Source organism: Vollenhovia emeryi, unplaced genomic scaffold (genome assembly GCF_000949405.1).
Source record: "Vollenhovia emeryi isolate VEMERY1.0 unplaced genomic scaffold, V.emery_V1.0 DF939246.1, whole genome shotgun sequence".
Taxonomy (NCBI): domain Eukaryota; kingdom Metazoa; phylum Arthropoda; class Insecta; order Hymenoptera; family Formicidae; genus Vollenhovia; species Vollenhovia emeryi.
Window position 1 is genome coordinate 238,946 of NW_011967120.1, and position 19,228 is coordinate 258,173.

The 19,228-nt window shown below is 37.6% G+C and overlaps 2 protein-coding genes across 4 annotated transcripts; one reads left to right on the top strand and one right to left on the bottom strand.

The window, feature by feature from the left end:
* The first annotated feature begins 8,192 nt into the window (after positions 1-8,192).
* On the top strand, positions 8,193-14,567 carry LOC105559992 (uracil phosphoribosyltransferase homolog). 2 transcript variants are annotated; one of them, XM_012008695.1, is made up of 8 exons: positions 8,193-8,498; positions 8,785-8,827; positions 9,228-9,377; positions 9,462-9,606; positions 9,817-9,947; positions 10,061-10,124; positions 11,935-11,993; positions 13,595-14,567. In XM_012008695.1, the coding sequence occupies exons 1-8, from the start codon at positions 8,371-8,373 to the stop codon at positions 13,610-13,612; spliced, it is 738 nt and encodes a 245-aa protein (XP_011864085.1). In that variant the 5' UTR covers positions 8,193-8,370; the 3' UTR covers positions 13,613-14,567. The 2 variants fall into 2 exon arrangements, with proteins under 2 accessions (XP_011864085.1, XP_011864086.1); XM_012008696.1 differs by lacking the exon at positions 11,935-11,993 and having other exon boundaries at positions 8,195-8,498.
* LOC105559991 (SH3 domain-binding glutamic acid-rich protein homolog) lies at positions 14,048-18,934 on the bottom strand. 2 transcript variants are annotated; one of them, XR_001008788.1, is made up of 6 exons: positions 18,780-18,934; positions 16,919-17,101; positions 16,606-16,752; positions 16,178-16,218; positions 15,803-16,086; positions 14,048-15,701 (listed from the first exon to the last, which is right to left on the bottom strand). XR_001008788.1 is itself a non-coding variant. In XM_012008694.1 (5 exons), exons 1-5 carry the CDS (start codon positions 18,822-18,824, stop codon positions 15,918-15,920), a joined length of 585 nt encoding a protein of 194 aa, XP_011864084.1. In that variant the 5' UTR covers positions 18,825-18,934; the 3' UTR covers positions 14,048-15,917. The 2 variants fall into 2 exon arrangements, 1 of the variants encoding a protein (XP_011864084.1); XM_012008694.1 differs by having other exon boundaries at positions 14,048-16,086.
* Positions 18,935-19,228: the final 294 nt, after the last annotated feature.

The window sequence follows — 19,228 nt, forward strand, 5'->3', positions numbered from 1 at the left end:
CTTTATTGAGACTGTCGTATAGCGCATTGTTCTTTGTACAATCGATTAGACTTTTTTTATTTGTTGTCTGTGGAAAAGCATGCGAAGGAGATCCCAGGACACTTAGAAAAAAATATTACCGGTTCGCGCAATACTTAATATAAACATAATTTGTAAGAACTGTCTTCCCACACATTTCTATCGATTCTAATAGAAAGTAACTTATCATCCTCTCAATGTATATGCGCACACATATCATTCGCGTGATTACTGAATAATTTCCTTCTTCTAAGTTCATTGTAAACATCAGCAACATTAAAGTCCTTGATAATAATCCGTACATCCCATCATGCAGAATAATAGCGATAGTGTGTCAGAAAATGTTAGCCAGTATTTTGGACGATTCTTTGAACGATTTTGAACGGATACTGAATTTGTATTAAAGCACTTGAAATCTGATGCTTGATTCGATTATACTTGAAACAAAATGCAACGAAAGTAACGCTGTAAATATAAAGAGAAAGAATCATATTTTGTTGTGACGAGTGTGCGTATGCGTGTATGCGTGAGTGCGGAACGCGTGAAGAAAGAGAGCGGCGGCAGGGAGGGTAAAGCGAGCGAGAGAGAAAGAGGAGGAACGGGGAGGAGCGTGCGAGCGTACGATAGTATACTTGTGTAATAAAGCATATAAAAGTCGACTTAAGCGAAGTAATATGAAAGTAGAATTACAAGAAGATAAATATTTGCCTGTTAAAAAGTGACTATTCTATGTTTATGTTTGATAAAAGCTATTTCTACATACACTTGAATGAGATACTTCTGCTGTAGCTCAGTGATAATTGTCTTTATTTGTGCGTGGGTGTGCGTGCGTGTGTGTGTGTGTGCGTGCGTGTATGCGTGCGTGCGTGCGTGTGTGCGTGTGTGTGCGACACGCGACGAAGGAACTTGCTTAATTTTTCGTGCGCGAGAGAAGAACTAGCTGTAGGAGAGACACTCTTAACCGACGCAATTCAGTTCTCGTACTGTTTTTTCCAAATTGTCAAAAGCAGGGAGCTACTCGATGGATATACAGTCTTCCGTTTCCAGTAGTACGACGCGACGAGCGCGAGTCACGTGTGCTCGCGTGCGCCACAAACAGGCACATTGGAAAGATTTGACCAAAAAGAAAAGAAAAAAAAAAGAAAACGAGTCTTTTGCCAATCATGACAATATATCGGAGGAAGCTGGGTAGAATCGGACTGTACGTTATTGTACGAAGAGCTTAAATACGACAGACTGCACACAATTATATGGCAATTATATGGATATAAATGTATATTTATATTTACATACGCATATTGTATAAATTACACGAATATAAATATATATTTATATTTGGGTTTATATATTTATATACATTATATAAATATATAAATATAAATATATATATACGCGAATAAATATATACATACAGTTGTGTGTAAGGGAGAACGAACTTTGTAAGTATAACGAGGGTAACACCGGACGTAAGGGCCAAACAGCAGTGTAATATTAAATAAACGGATCGTATCCCAGGGATAATATCGTGGATACTCGCGTAGCACATTTCTCGCCGGTATATACAAGACGTATATCGACGAAGAAAGTCAACGGGGGGGGGGAGGGGGAGAAATTTTTATAGAGAGGAGAGAGAGACACCGGCGGAGCTTTTACCCACCCACCATCAACTAGCTCAGCAGTCCCGAAAATTGCATATTTTTTACCTCGATATTGTAAAAACCTCGCGTGGCCGAGCGTTTGCACGTAAATATTATCGCACGCCAGACGATGATCTCAATTGCGCGAAGCACGTTCGGCGAGATTTGACGATTTTAGATGCTACTGACCTAGTTGAGATACCGCGCGTGAGGGAGGAAGGAGGGGGGGGGGAGGGAAAGACAGGAAGCGCCTGATGTACGTGTTACTGCTGAGAGAACACTTCGTTCCCGACTTAGGAGAGAGAATAGCTATTCACGCAGAGACACACAATTAGAGAGTAGTTTTATACATATGACACGAATTATCAGTACGAAATAAAAGGAAAACTTTTTATAAAATGACACATTTCATGCTTATTCGCGCGGACGTCGAGAGTATCTCGCTTCTTCGTGAGTTACGCTCGGGCATTGCGAATCGAGGGCGTCGGAGTGCGCTTGTTCTCGTTCTATCTCATTTTCCTCTGTCGCTCGAGCGCAAAGAGAGCACTTCGACGCCTCACGGGTTCGCAGTGCCGAATACGCAGCTGTACCGGGGGTCAATTCTGTATCCTGCACCGTCGTGAAAACGCTAAAAGTGAACAGCTTTGTCTCTTTCTAACCGTCCCCTTAAAAAGGGACAGAGCCGCTCACTTGTAGCATCTTCACTGTATTGTAAGATACCGAATTCTGACTCTCGCCTGGTGTGTGTGGCTTTCCTTCATTTTTAATCTTTAATCCCTTCATTTCTGAATCTCATATGAATCCCCAGGGAGAAATGGATTCGTCGAGCGGTGTCGAAACAGTGTCGATATCAACACCGTCAAATTGATCGACGTCAATGGCTGCATTCAGCAGAAAAAGCTGCTCCGCAACTGTTGTTCAAAATTCGTGAATCTGACTGGCATATTCTTTTAATGTCGAGTGAATTTAAGGAGCATACGCCAATCAGATTCGCGAATTTTGCGAACAGTTGCAAAGCAGCTTCTTCCTGCTGAACGTAGCCGTTGTTTCGGCATCGATCGACGAGTCATTTCTCGCCGAGTTATCGCGCTCCTCGCGTTGAGCCGGATATAAAATTGTATGTGAAAATGTTGCCTTCGGCGAAGTTAACATTCGCGCGACTATCAACAGTACGGTTTGCACGCATTCCCGATGAACCTGCGCTAACGCGCCTTCGTAGCGCATCGATATGAAAATGGCGGCCAATAATACGCGAGGAAGATTCTGGAATTGCGGCCAAGCCGCCGGCTACAAGTGGTCCGAAGTGTTTCTCTTCTCCTTCTATCATTTCTGAAAGACAGGAGAAGAATACTTGGAAACTTTTGAAGCGACAGCTCGACCGCAGTTTCGACCGTGTCGATACCCAACGGGAAATCGACATCGACATCGTCAAATTGACGCTGCTTCGACATCGAACGACGAATCATATGTTTCACTCGGTAGCGACAATCGAAATTGTCGGAGATCAATAACGGTTCTACTTATATGACATTGGTACATTATGAAATACGTTAAGATGCGAATTGTAATTGCAAAATGAGTACGTGTACACGTACCTGGCGGCGATCGTGCGTCTGGTAAATCTGGACGGAGACGGAATTTCGATCCGCAACTTCGGGCATCGTGTACGCTTGCGGGCTGCCGAAACGACAAATTTGCGCGACACGTGACGAGTATCCGACACTCGCGATAATTCTTTGACCGCGAGATTATTCCGAACGGTAACGAGCGGCGGAAAAATACGCGGAGCGTGTTTGAACTCGGCTCGGCGATCTCGCCGTGAACGCGCGCGCTCCGTCGCTCCGTGAACGTAGCCGCGGTTGCGAATCTATCGAGGAGCGTTATTGCGATTCTCGAAGCGCCGACGGTATCGATGTAGCGCCAATTCGCGAGGTAGCTTTGAACGTAGAAACAACGTTCGAAGTGTTTGAATAAATACTATTAAATTTAAAGGAATAAATATTATTTATAAAACGCTCCAACCGCTTCGTGCTATAATCAAAATAAATTTCTAGAGGCTCGGGAACTTTTTTATTCTGCGGCCAATCAATACGCTTGAAAAGTTCGTCGTCATGCCCTAGAGTTTAACCTACAATGTGGTTTTCGCAACGAGAAACATTCTGTTACATACAGGCAGAGAGAAACCTGAGAGCGGCCACGCCGGCGTTTTACTTTATACTGATGGGAGCTTTCCAGCAAGCGACACAAGTCGACACAAGTGTCGTTCTGTCTTTATTATTCATTGAATGCGAAGAAAGACAGAACGACATTTGTGTCGACTTGTGTCGCTTGCTGGGAAGCTCCCACTGTTTGCACTCGGCTGATTCCAGCGCCTTACGCCCATTTTCATTTTTGGGACTATTTCGCTACACCTATTTTCCAGCACTGCCGACAAAGTCTCCACTTGGATACACCAGCATGTTTAGAAGATTATCTATTATATTAAATTATCACCGCGATGCGATTTATAAAAGGTCCGATTTGAGGCTATACGCGCGCGAATGGGATTTAATAGGAATCTTGTTAAGTTAGTCTTGTTAATCTCGCACATATGCGAGACGTAAAGAAGATGAGAATATAGCCCACCCGAATTTTGATAAATAAGAACAAATCAACTCATTATGCACATCACATACTCCATCGGAGTGGCCAAGATTTGACCACTTACCCCGTCGTATCCAGTCGTCTTTCGTTGGGCCAGATTGGACCTACCTTTCGTTGCTCCTGGCCATACAGTCTGGTCATTTTGACCAGAGATCAGGAAGAAAGAAAACTCCTCCCATAGGCCGGTATTCATAGTCGATTCTTAATTCAAAATCATTTAAGTGTTGTCTTAAGACGCAAATACGGCTCTGTGATTAGTTGAAAACACATTAAGAGTATACTTAAGACGATCTTAAATATCAGAACGGACTATGAATACCGGCCATAGTCGGTTTATCACCGACAGATATTTCGTACGGTTACAACTACGTGCGAGCGAGCGCCGATCGTATCGAAAAATGCACGGCCAGGAGAGAAGTTATTTAAAGAAGAAACGTAATTTTAACAAATTCAATTTTTAAAACTGATCAAAGCGTAAGTTTACTTCCGTTTTCAAAAGCACTGCAGCCGTCTCTTCGTAACTCGATCTTTGAATATACAATTTAAGCACATAAATACAGAATAAAATTTTACTTTGTGTTGTATTTATTTTAATTATATTCCGCGATGAAATTAAAAACAATTAATAATTTCTTGAAAATGTTGTTAAAAACTCGGGGAAAACCGATCGCGAAATTCCGTTACTTTAATAAGAAAAACATTTTACTCACCGATATGATGCGCAGCAGCGGAGTTGTATCCACGTTGATTCTGCAATAACTCCCGATGCCTCCTCCACTCAGGTGTCTTCCTCTCAGGTGTCTTCCGGCACACTCGCGAATTTACATTTACGATTGTTAAGTCACTTGTCACTGTCACTGTATCCAAATGCCACTTCTTCGGTTTTAACTGTGTCCGATTGCCACTATACATTTCGATTACATCGAGCGTCGATGGCAAATCGCTAGTTAACGATACCGAAAAGCATCGACTGCAAGCTACATAATTCCCGCGCCGGCGTCGTCGTCTCAGCTGTCCGCACACTCGCGAATTTGCACTTGCGATTGTAAAGTCACTTGTCGCTGTCACTGTATCCAAATGCCACTTCACTAGCGAATTTACACTTTCGTTTGTAAAGTCACTTGTCGCTGTCACTTTATCCAAATGCCACTTCTTCGGTTTTCACCGACAATGAGTCCGATTGCCACTGTACGAACTGTTCGATTACATCGAGCATCGATGGCAAATCGCGGCAATTCAGCGATCGCACGACGATATCAATCACCGATTATTCGCAGAGAGCGATCGCGGTTTCTTCCCGCACTTGTCGCGAACGCGTATCACGAAAGACTGATACGATATGCGAGGCGGCGCGGGCGTAACCGATCAATTCGACCGTTGCCGCGCGAATGACCCTGTGCGTACGGGCGCCGTAAACACCGAGCGCGGATTCCAAGAAATGACGTAGCGCCGCGAACACCTCGGTCGAAAACAATCTATTGAAATCCGCCCTCGGTTTTCGGCCGAGGTGTTTTTACGGCGCTACGTCATTTCTTGGAATCCGCGCTCGGTTTTTACGGTGTTTACGGCGCCGTACGCAGGATCATTCGCGCGGCAACGGTCGAATTGATCGGTTGTGCCCGCGGCGCTTCGCATATCGTATTAGTCTTTCGCGATACGCGTTCGCGACAAGTGCGGAAGAAACCGCGATCGCTCTCTGCGAATAATCGGTGATTGATATCGTCGTGCGATCGCGGAATTGCCGCGATTTGCCATCGATGCTCGATGTAAAGGCTGGTCTACAACACATGGAGTAAGCTGGAGTAAGAAGTAGGAGTAAGGAAATAAATCCATTTTATTTCTTACTCCTACTTCAGCTCTTAGGCTTACTCTCGGTGAATCAAAATGCCATCAATTAGTGTTACAAATATTTTAAAAACCATGCCCGTATTTCAGCTTCCTCACACCAAAAGCTAGAAGTTAGGGCTCTCTCTTACTCTTTACTCGAAGCTTACTCCACGTATTGTAGACGACGCATAATCGAACAGTTCGTGCAGTGGCAATCGGACTCATTGTCAGTGAAAACCGAAGAAGTGGCATTTGGATAAAGTGACAGATGACAAGTGACTTTACAAACGGAAGTGTGAATTCGCGAGTGAAGTGGCATTTGGATACAGTGACAGTGACAAGTGACTTTACAATCGGAAGTGTAAATTCGCGAGTGTGCGCGGACAGCTGAGACAACGACGCCGGTACGGGAATTCTGTAGCTTCCCTGGTGAAAATAAAAATTGGAGCGTAAGTCGAACGTAAGGGGAGAGTGACAGAAGCGTGAACGAAATGTGTTAAGAAGCGTAATTTGGAACAGCGAAGCGTAAAAGAAGCGTTCGAAGTTTCTTTTACGCTTCGCTGTTCCAAATTACGCTTCCTACACATTTCGTTTACGCTTCTGTCGCTCTCCCCTTACATTTGATTTACGCTCCAAATTCTATTTTCACCAGGGTAATTGCAATCGATGCTTTTCGGTATCGTTAGCTAGCGACAGCCAATGGCGAGGACGATCTTCGAAAAAGACGTAGATTTTCATTGGTTGTTCCTAGTTAACGTTATCGACAAAAACCTCGATGTCAAGTTACCCAATTCCCGCACTGCGAGGAGGACACCTGAGTGGAGGAGGCATCGGGCGCCATTGCAGAATCAACGTGGATACAACTCCGCCGCTGCGCATCATGTCGGGGAGTGAAAAGTTTTTTTTATTAAAGTAACGGAATTTCGCGGACGGTTTTCGCGATCAGTTTTTAACAACATTTTCACCAAATTATTAATTGTTTAATTTCATCGCGGAATATAATTAAAATAAATACAACACAAAGTGAAATTTTATTCTATTCTTATCCCAGTGAGAAATTATTCGTCGATCGATGTGAAAACGATGTCGAATCGACATCGATACCGTCAAATTGACGTCGATTCGACATCGTTTCGACATTGATCGACAAATAATTTCTCACTGGGATGTGCTTAAAATTAAACGAATTAAATGAATAAAATACGAATTTCTGCTCTTCACGGAATAAGAGATTGGAATGGAGACTTTATCGGCAGTGCTTGAAAATTTAATGGGTGTAGCGAAATAATTCCAAAAATGAAAATGGGCGTAAGGCGCCGGAATCAGCCGAGCGAAAACGGTGTCAAGTAAAACGCCGGCGTGGCCCGTGGCCGCTCTCAGGTTTCTCTCTGCTTATAGCGATTTTTTTTCTTCTTTCTTCTACATTGGAAAGAGAAAGATAAACTCTGAACTGGTGCAGCAAGTTCAGGCAGAAAGAACAGACCGATTGTGAATCTCTCATTACATTCAAAATACAAGGTGAGACATTGCGCATGTAATCAATTTCGAGGGCAAATTGTTGATTGGTTCTTACTGCGTTCAACCGCTATACCCTAGCGGAAAAATTTCTATAAATAACTACAAAAAATTTACTTGAAATAGAAATTTGTAGAAATTTTTATATCTTCGTTGAAACATTAATTTTTTTGTAAAAATATCTACAAAATAGTACCACAAATTACAATGTTCTCAAATCAAGAAATTATTGCGAGTAATATTTCATGAAAATGTACAATTTTGTAAAAATGAGTACAAAATTTTACTGGTTTAAAAAATTTGTGAAACAACAAAATCTTAAAGAATTAAAACGTCCGCTTACTTGTAGAATATTACAAAAATTAACAAAAGTGTCCCAATTCTAGCATTTTCGTGTTGATTTTCTCATAACACTTTTTAAATTTACATAGAATTTCATAGATTCTGGCAGTTATATTTAATTTTCTTGTAGAATTTTGTAGAATTATTTCCGGCAGGGTAATTTGCAGTTTAAAAGTGGGGGCTTTTTGATTGGTCACGAGTGCGCATCCACGGAAATGTTGCCAGTTACACCTTCATTAGTACACCCGTTCGTGCACGTTTGCGCGTCCGTCGCTTCGGCACGTTTGCGATTACACGCTATAAGTTGCGAGTGATGTCGAAATAACCCGGGCTGATTGCAACTCGTTGTTGTTCACACTCGTTCTGTCGTTGACACGTGGTGTACATCATGGGGAGCACGGACACTACGGCGAAATTGCTCAACGATAACTACGAGATTGACGAGTACGGAGCTAACCTGAAAATTCTACCCTGCAACAACCAGGTGAAAGAGTTGCAAACTATTTTGCGGGATAAGTAAGTATTATTCTTGATAACCGAGCGTTGAAAATTATTGTCTGTATTGAGTCATAATCGTAAATAAATATACCCTGATGTAAATGGATATATTTGATTCATTTAACTTTCTCGCGGATTTTTATATAATTTTTTGCGTCACTAAGAAAAAATTGTAAACGTCCGTCAAATTTGATTCATTTATATCCGCATTATGATATGTTAAAATCCGTGAAATGCTGAATTTTGTGTGGACTGATAATTGAGAATAGCCATGAGCTAGTTATTGATAGGTCTTGTTTTATAGGAATACTACGAGAAGTGATTTCAAATTCTACGCCGACCGTTTGGTAAGATATGTTTAATCTTGTAATCTTGTTAAAATCAGCGCTTGAATTGTTGCTGTAATTCAAGTGCTTTAATCCAAATTATTGTAGCATACATATACAATCTGACAAGTTACGCTTCATTTTTTTGAACTTTGTATAGTTTACTAATTAAAGCCAACGGCACATGGTATCGTTTTTCCTACTGGGTTTCTTACGACAGCCAATCAGGATTTAATTTTGAGTCACCTGATCTAAAACTCTGTACCTTTATTGGTTCTTGTAAGCAATCCAGTGAGAAAAATAGTAAGGTGTGTTGTTGGCTTAAGTAGATGTTAAAAATAATATGAAGAAGGCTGCTTTCTGATTTTTATTTATTCTATAAAGAGAGGAAGTTGTGACGATTTTGTTCGGAATGTTTTAGATCAGGCTAGTCATTGAAGAGAGTTTGAACCAATTGCCTTTTACAAAATGTGTGGTGACAACACCGACCGGTGCCAAATACAAAGGTTTAAAGTATCAGAAGGGAAATTGTGGTGTATCTATAGTGAGAAGTGGTGAGGCTATGGAACAGGTACAATTTCAATTCCAAACGTGTCAAGATCTTGGCGTGAATTTGCGGAATTTGTTGCTAACTTATGGTATAATATTTTTATAGGGTCTAAGGGATTGTTGTCGTAGTATCAGAATTGGTAAGATATTGGTAGAAAGCGATATTGACACGCATGAAGCTAGAGTAGTTTATGCTAAATTCCCAGATGATATATCCGAGAGAAAGGTCTTATTGATGTATCCAATAATGAGTAAGTATTCAAGAATATTCCGAGATCCATATTCCGAATCCTCTTTTATCGACAAAGGTGCCAAATTAATTGGTTGTAAAAGGTTCTTCACTTTTATAGGCACTTTTATCGATAAAAGAGAATTCAGAATATGGGTCTAACGGTTGAAAAGTATTTGGCACCGAGTTAAAGAAGATTTTCATATATATCTTACTTTTATTGCACACGTAGGTACAGGAAACACTGTCATAAAAGCTATAGCTGTGCTTAAAGAACATAACGTGCTCGAAGAAAATATCATCCTGTCAAATTTGTTTTGTACACCAATCGCAGCCAAATCTCTAGTCACTGCCTTCCCTAAGGTGATTTATGTTATTCATATACATATGTATATTCGCACTTGCATGAAAATATCCATTAAAATATGTGATAATGTAATATTTCATTTTTTAAGTAAAATTGCTCTTTTTTACAGATGAAGATCTTAACGTCAGAGATCCATACAGTTGCGCCAAATCATTTTGGACAAAAATACTTTGGTACGGATTAATTATATTTCACTACTGCATAATATGCTAAGAGAAATATAATGCATAATTAAAACGAGAAAATCAATTAAGAGTGATTACATGCTAAAATTAAATGTCACCCTGTCAAAGCTAGTTGGTAATTAAAATTATTTACTCTAACGTTTAATAGTAATCTATAACAATGAAATACTATACAACATTGAGTGTTACCAACAAATGTTTACACATTCTCTATGCATTTTAGTATTTTAAATACTTATTTTCGTATATCTTTTAAAAATATGTATTTAATTTTGTATTTTAAATATTCAAACTGTTTTACTGATTTATGATTATATTAAAAAATTAAATATTTAATTATTTTAAGCAAAGCTGTTAATCACAGTTGGTCGATTAACTGCTTTTTTTAATCATGTTCATCTGCTGGCGTTAAATGATTCTTAATGTTATTTTATTTTTTGACATTACAGTTTAAAATGGACATATCTAAGATTCATTAATATTAATAGTACATATTCTGATGAACAGTTTTGACAGTTTTAATTATTTTATGATTTATAAAAGTACCATGTTTGTTGTATAAATGTCAAGAAAAGATATTGCAAGTAAAATACAGATATTTATAACTTTGAATTATAAATTCTGAACGTTAAGTCTGTTAGCTGTAAGCATTCTCTTGATTTTCTCTGTATATAATAAGACTGTAAGTAATAAATTTGTTTTAAATGTACTTTGAATCTATCGAATACCGATGAAATAATTGATATTTTTACAATGACATCTCTTAACAATTTTTTAAAATAGGAAAGATAACAATTTTTTATCAAAGTTTTCTAATTCTCTTTTGTTCATGATACGTACTGCATTATTAGTTTTATGTATGCTATACTTAATGTCAAATATTTGCATAAAATATCTCGCATTAAGATAAGCTAAGTGTCATATGCGATAATACTTACCAGTTCGGGTATTACATATACATATACGTATACACATATACACATCTCTTAAATACAGATTTATAGGATTGCCGTCCCAGTAAGAAAGGCAGACAGTTTGATAGATAACTTAACTAAGAGCTTGACATTACAAACAATCATCTTCAAAATTGTTTTATTTTCTTGTTTTGTAAGAAAGATCTCTTCACTGAACTTAAAAGGGCGAAAATCTTAACTGACATTAAATTGCTAAGTTCACTAAAGTTTAGTAATGTCAGGTTTTCTATGTACACGTGAATCTAGTATGTGTACAATATACTTGTACATAAACAATAGGAGAATTATGAATATAGCACTTGTTAATTAAAGGAATTATACAAAATATTTTAAATTAGTTAAAGCAGGTTTTAGTTTTTTTTTTAAATTCAGATCTAGTTTGTAACTATCGTTATACTATAATCTGTACACGATTACTCTGAAGCATATAAATTTCGCATGAAATATTAATAAATCTTGAATACCACGTACACGCGAGGCATAACTTTGTTGTACTCTGAACAGTATATGCATAATCGAGTATTCTTTTTACAGTACATAGTTTAATTGAAATAACGTTAAAAGTTATTTTACAATTTGACTTAAGCATTATTGAAGAGAAAGAATACCTCATTATATGTTATCCAATGTCTTAAATATAACATATGATATATATAATTATTTTTGTTACATGTAGCTTACAAATGTGTGAGAAATCAATCTGTTTGCATAATACAAATGTCTAATGAGCATAATTTGTTCTATTAGAGTGTATATAACAGTTTCGAATATACAATATTGCAATGCTTTCATGATTATATTTATACATGTCCCCAAATTTATAGGAAAAAACACTATACGCAATGAAGATGCTTATGATCCAAGACTCTCACATCTTTTAAAGGTCTGGTAATTTTGATTTACCCCTGATTGCATCTTATACATAAATTTTAACGGGATATGTATTTGTATGAAATATGTTTTTTTATATAATTGTGTACGTATTATTATATACGTATTATAGGTATATTTTTTTAACACATTTTAGTCGGACTGGGTACAAACTTTATTTACAATAGTTGTACACAAACAAGATTATAACATCTTTTGTTTAATATAAAGAGAATTAAATATTATATAACGCATCGCACATAATTTATTTACTTAATAGTATACAAATATGGCGATGCATTCAAAGAGATAGTCCTAATTGTTCGTTAATGTCAGTTAAGAGCAAATAATGGTATGTACAACAGGGGTATACATTGAGAATTATTTTATGTACAACATATACACTCGGTACATAAAATCGAGACACAATTCACGCTCACTAATTAAAAGTTAGAAAGAAGCATCATATACAACTGTATTAATCCTTGATATGAGTAAAGATATGTTTAGTTACATGCTCATTGAATGAGCTATGCAGCTTTTACATGTAGCAAGTTTCAAGTAGAAATACGAAAATAATCTCTGCAATTTTTCAGTAGGTAATTATCACGTATTTGTTTAAATTATTAGAATAAAATTTTAAACCCGACGTCTTAATAAAAGCGTAGATTCAGTATAAAGTCCCTCAAATTTGTTCTTAAAAAAAATCTAGATTGTCTACGGCATTCTTATTAAACTACAATATTTGCCTTATAACGTGCCTATGAAAAAGCTGCATTCAACAATTACAATAATACCAGTAAGACCAACAATTTATGTGATGTAAATTCCTGTTATTGGACATGAGATGTTTATATACACACGATTGTTCTTAGATTTATTTACATTGATAATTGTTTAACATTTTTCGCATCAGCAACAAGTTTGTTTAATGCAAATTGTATGCGTAATATTGATAAATACAGATATATGTGCACAATGATTATTAATTGAATGAGACAACAAATAACATTAGTAAAATAAATATAACTTAAAAACTGGACTACTTTTTATTTTTGTGTATTTTTTTATATTTTAATCTATATTTAGAGGGGGAAATTTTAATATTATTATGATAAAACATTGACCAGCAGAAGATAATTATTAGATAACATAATTATTTATTATATTAATGATATTTTATTAATATATTTAACCAATAATTACTAATTTTTCAATTTATTAAATTTATTTGGCTGTACATTCTTCTCTAATTTTGCCAATTGTGATTAGAAAATGTATTTAATTTTTATCATATTAGTAATAAAAATTGTTCAATAGAAACCCACTCCAGATTTTATTTTTAAAAATATATTTGTAAAAGGTCTTTTAATATGTCTGAAATATCCTGCATATCTCGTTTTTGTTGATTAGAACTTCGTTATATAATGTTACTGCGAAGAAACATAAATAACAATACATCTTATATTTTACTACTGATAAAAATGGAAATTGAAGATTTTTCGCAAACATCTTTAAAACTTTATAGATTTTTTAGATATAAATAAGTACATTTTTTATATATACTTATTTCAAACGTGTAATTATAAACATATTAATAATTATTGGTTTCAGGCTGTACTCGTGTTGTAGTGGAGACACCAAATATACAAGAGAAATATAATTGAGGATGTAGTATCATTAGACTTCAATTGAACTGATCAAATTTAACTTATTTAGAATATAATGAATGTCCTTATATCTTGAGTAAATCAATCAGATTATTTTTACCTTGAGAAAGGATAAAGAATATTTTTAGATATTGTATACCAAGAACTATATATTACGTGTAGCTAGTTTTTATAACGCTTTTGAAAAAGACCAGCGTATAGGCTGCTTTATTTGTTATAAGAATTTTATCTATATTTGAGTATCATATATCTACATGTGTACTTACCTTATTTAATAATAGAAACAGACTTAATAAATTCCTCAAAATAGATATTGTTACTTTATACGTCATACAATATTTATTATTTAGTAAAATATATTAGAAATAAATTTTAAGGATATATAAACGGAATCTTAAACTTGAATCATTGTATTTATTAATAAATTCTTGTATGTATGTAACAATGATTGCTGTTGAGCCGTGTGTGTGTGTGTGTGTGATGCGTGTAATGAATATTATTTTGTAAATATGGTTATATCTAATGATTATATATCTAATATAATATGTTAAAATTTATTTTAACATTAATATTTAATCTTTATTGTTACCGTCCCCTGCTCTTCATCCTTGTAATGAGAAAGACATGTCAACATGAATAAAACTTTGCTCTCTTTGATTGTAGCAGTAAATTATATATATATATATCATGTGCGATATCAATAATAGATATATCATGTTGAAGAATAGAAATATAATAGCAAAAATAACTTTTTATTTCATTTATTTATTTATAACAAAGCAACTTGTAGCAAATATTGGGTAAAGCTTAATTCTTTTGTGATGGAAGTATCGTTTCAACGATGTAGATAAGCAATAAAATATTTACGCAAGATATTCTTGCTGAGCGTAGGAAGAAAATGTCATGACTAAAAATAATAAGAGAAACAATAATTCATATAGGCCTTTTGATCGATACAACTGCCACTATTATTATGCACAACTATTTAGAACATACCTAGGATGAATAACGCAAGATATGTGTACAAAATATTCTTTTTTTTTAATTCATTGTACATCATTATTTTGTGCCATATATTAAAATTTTTTTTATGTTAAATAGATTGTTGAGTTCGTTTCAATAGTAGCAGTTGTAAGAAATTTTCTCTCACTTTTGCTTTGAACTTTTATATCATTATATTATAATTTACAAGCATTGCAAACCAATTTTACTGTTCTTAAAAATAGGATTTGTTAAAAGAACTTTGTTTTTACAAAGTCGTTCGTTTTAAACACAAAGATTCTAATGGTCGAATAGATTGTGTTGATTAAGCATGAGTCATATACACACATATCAATGAAACCATGTCACGCCTGTATGAGTCATGTACAACAGCATAATTTTGTCATACATAGAGAATGGAAGTTTGTCATAAAAAAGATATTCATAATTCAGTTATAAAAATCTAGAATCTCTTCTTTTTTGTTCTCTGTTTCTTCTAATAACTATTAACTTGCTAACATATTTAATGTATAAGCTCAAGAAATCAACGACTTCTTAAAGCATATTTGGAAAGACTTATTTGATTATCTTAACGCAAGAAATGAAATATCCAAATACAAATTTTTACAACAAGCCAAACCTACTTTTAATACTGTTGCGTTCGATTAAAAGTATGGTATAAATATAAAAAAAATTTTCTCATGTGTAACAAATTAATTATATCTAAAAATTAAAAAAAAAGAATTATAATATATATTTATCTATAACTGTTCTCATATATCTCAAATGATATTGTGTATATGTGTATGTGTCGCTACATATCCTATGTTTACTTTTGTACGCTTGGCACGCAGCAACAAAATAACGAGAAGGTTGCACATGTAAAAGAAGAAATGTATATACTTCAGTTCCATTATCGGATATGCTAATGTACCAGGTGTGGTGCAGTGCGAAACAATGCAAAAATAATAAACAAACGTGAGGATGTACATAAAGACGGCGATATGAAGGAATTGATTCATATCACCTAATCAGACCTGTTGCAAAACATTGGTGAAGACGCGTTTGATCTAAAAATACAAAGTATATTCTATAAAAGAATGTTCCATGCGTCATTTATACTGATCATTCAACAGACTTTCTGCAATGCAGAATATTATCTTGGCAGTACCTTCATTCAGCCTTAGTAATGTAATAAACGTAGCTTTGCAAAATACGCTTGTGGGTGGAAAAGGAAGGATATCATTGTGTGGAATATCCCAACTTTACATGGGTATATCTCGTATCTATTCCTCTTTCTCTTGGTCGTCGGACTTCTCTTCATTTTTATCGCCGCTATCTTCAGCGTGTTCACCTTCGTCGCTAGCGACTACTTTTGCCGCGCTATCTACGTCGGTTGGTTTAGAGTCGTCTAACGCTTTAGTCTCACTTTCTAGAGTTGTCCTTTCTGGTAAACTAGAGCAGACGATTATAAATTAATTATTCAATATTTCTAAACAGAGCATTCCCATAAGTAATTCATTTATTATCACAGTATAGCAATTACCTGTCAGAAAGTAATATATCTGCTTCTTTATCCGCGGAAGGCTAAAAGGAGCAGAATGGAAATATTACATATGTACAAACTGTCAATATACATTTACTAACAAAGTCATTAGGCTAGTAAAATAAAACAGGTAAATAGTCAAAATAATTATATATACAGCTGAGTTCGTTAATGACAATGTAGTTGCTAATTTCATCATAATTTGGCTCCTTTTCAAACATATATAGACGAGCAAATGTAACACTGATTTGTCATATGCCGTACACGTGTCGCACAATGAGTATGACTGTAGTAATTGTCACTTCTATTTCGGCGCGTTGGAACTTTCTCTCTCTCTCTCTCATAAAGAAGCGGTATATACAATTTAAAAGCGAAGTTACGACAAAGCTCTTTTTAAGTTTCAGTTCCGAACAAAGGAACAGCATTACCTCCCGACTTGAGGTATTTCCGTTCTCTTGAATTTCACTCTGAGACTTCGAATCGAGAGTAATCTCTGCGGTACTGACTGCTGACGTCACTTTCAGAAACTTCTCCAGCTCGTCCATTTCGTTCGCTAAATCAAAATCTTCATAATCCTGCAAAGTTAAACCGCTTGTATTTTGTAAAAAAAAAGAAAAAGTACGATATCTTTTGAACAGTTGTTCCTCTAGTACTTGTTGCACGTGTGCAATATATTTTTAAAACTGAGCTCGGTATCCGCGTTAAGAGGGACAGAAAACAGCGCGAAAGAAAGATAATTACGCCGCAATAGTCATCCTCGTTAAATATCTGTGGTGGCAATGGATACTTGTTGTTCCTAGCATTACTGTTAGCCTGCATGAATTCCTTCTCCAATTCCTTGCCCGGCTCCGTTATATCGATGATCTCATATTCCACATTTTTACTATCTAGAATCATCATGACGCGTTGCTGTCTTTTCTTCACCTGTAACACGTTTGCATGGGGTTACAACTTTTCGAAATCTCTTGCGGCGAATTCGGTTGCCTCGCGCTAGTGCGCGCCGAGTGCGCTAAGACTTGTCTACAGTCAATTCTTATATTTAAGGATCGTCTTAAATATCTCTTGAAACATTTCTTACATCGAATTCGGCTGCTCGCACTGGTGCGCATCGAGTGCACACCAAGGCCCGGTTTCACCAGCGTCGCTCAACTTTAAGCTCAGTTTAATTCGTTCTTTGTCTCTTTCCAACTGTTACTTCAGAAAGAGACGAAGAACGAATCAAGCTAAGCTTAAAGTTAAACAACGTTGGTGAAACCGGGCCTACTTGTTTCTAGTCAATTCTTATGTTTAAAGATCATCTTAAATACCTCTTGCAATATTTCTTATCCAGAAAACTGGCCTGTACAACATTGATGCGGATCATTCTTTGACTAAATACTCTTTGAACGTGTATCTAAGACGAAGTTAAGTACAAGAATATTGACTATAAACTCGCATATGCACTCACAATCAGTTGCGCGCTAGCGCAAGCAACCGAATTCGCAATTAGGCCTGGTTTCACCAACGTCGCTTAACTTTAAGCTTAGCTCAATTCGTTCTTTGTCTCTTTCAAACGTGAATTAAACTGATTGAAGTTAAACGACGTTCGGTGAAACCTCAGCCAGTAAAACGATCTGTACGGCATGTGTATGCATTATTTTTTTTTTGGCCAAATACTTTTTCAACGTTTAAGATGAAGTGAAATACAACAATTAACTATAAACAAACCTTGGTGCGCGCTCGGTGCGCACTAGTGCGAGCAATCGAATTCGCCGTTAACTTATCATGCGTAACGTTTCAATTAATTACGCCCTATTCGTAGGTAACTAATATTGAAGAGAGGAGAACTTATTGTTACTTTGCAGCGTTGAAATTATAATGTCACTTTTACAATAATGCTCATACGTTGCAAAGCAATTTAAGACAGAGTTGTATACAGTGTCTGGCTGGAAAAACTCATGTACAAATAGAGCCCGTTGAGCGCAACCGTCTGACATTTTTTTACCACTCTCATAACAATAAAAATTGCACAACAATTATCGATGGCTGCGAAGTATCAGCGGCAATAATATTGCCAAAACACGATGCCATTAACATTTGCAACGCGAGTGCTCGCGATATATTTAACAGACGAACGGGACCGAAAGACACGGATCACACGCGGGACGGGTTTCCCTCGTCGATAACGGAACATCGCTATCGAGCTAAATATACGTGACAAAATCGACAACCGCAGGCTCCCGATCTCGAGCGAGATAAACAGAGCCCGGATAAACGGCCCGCCCCGTGGCGAACAGCTGGGGAGAAACTGGCGCGACGCCGCACGTCCATCGTCGAGGGCCGCGAGCGGAACGGAATTTAACCGACGAGGAGGCGCAGTACGCGTCAACGTCGCGAGTGACAGTCCCCGATGATCGGGGATAGCGCCCCAGGACCGCTAATGTGCCTGCCGTTCGCATTGTAACCTGATACAGCGGCGACGACGATGACGACGACGACGACGACGACGACGACGACGACGGTGACGACTGCCTGGCGCGCGCGGTGTCAGACCAGGCGCCGTGGTCGAGTGTCGCGGCACCGGAGCCCGGGCGATTCGCCGCCGAAAGCCGCTAGCACTCACTTCCTTGTTGCCGCTGATACCCGATACGTAGATCTTGACGACCATCGCGCTGGCTGTTGCGGCCACCACCGGCTCTGTACTCTGTGTGCGCTCCTGGACTCGGCGACGCGCGCTCCCCTCGCTGCACTGCGTCGCGCTCGCTGCGCTGCGCTACGCTCCGCTCGGCTCCGCTCCGATTAGGCGGCGCGCGCCGGACCGGAGACGACGACGACGACGATGACGACGTGCGGGGCGACGGTGGGCAGGCAGCCGACCGCCAACAACCGGTCAGCTCGCGCGAGTGATTCCGCTATTAGCCGCTCGCGCGCGCGCGCCGACGACACGCCGATCTCGTGAGCGGGCGAGGGGAAGCGGAACCGGCGAGTCCACCAACTCCGGGCTGCGCGCGGCTTGGCCCACGTCGCATCGGGCCGGTTCGGTTCCTCTTTCTCCCCCTCCTCTCCCCCCCT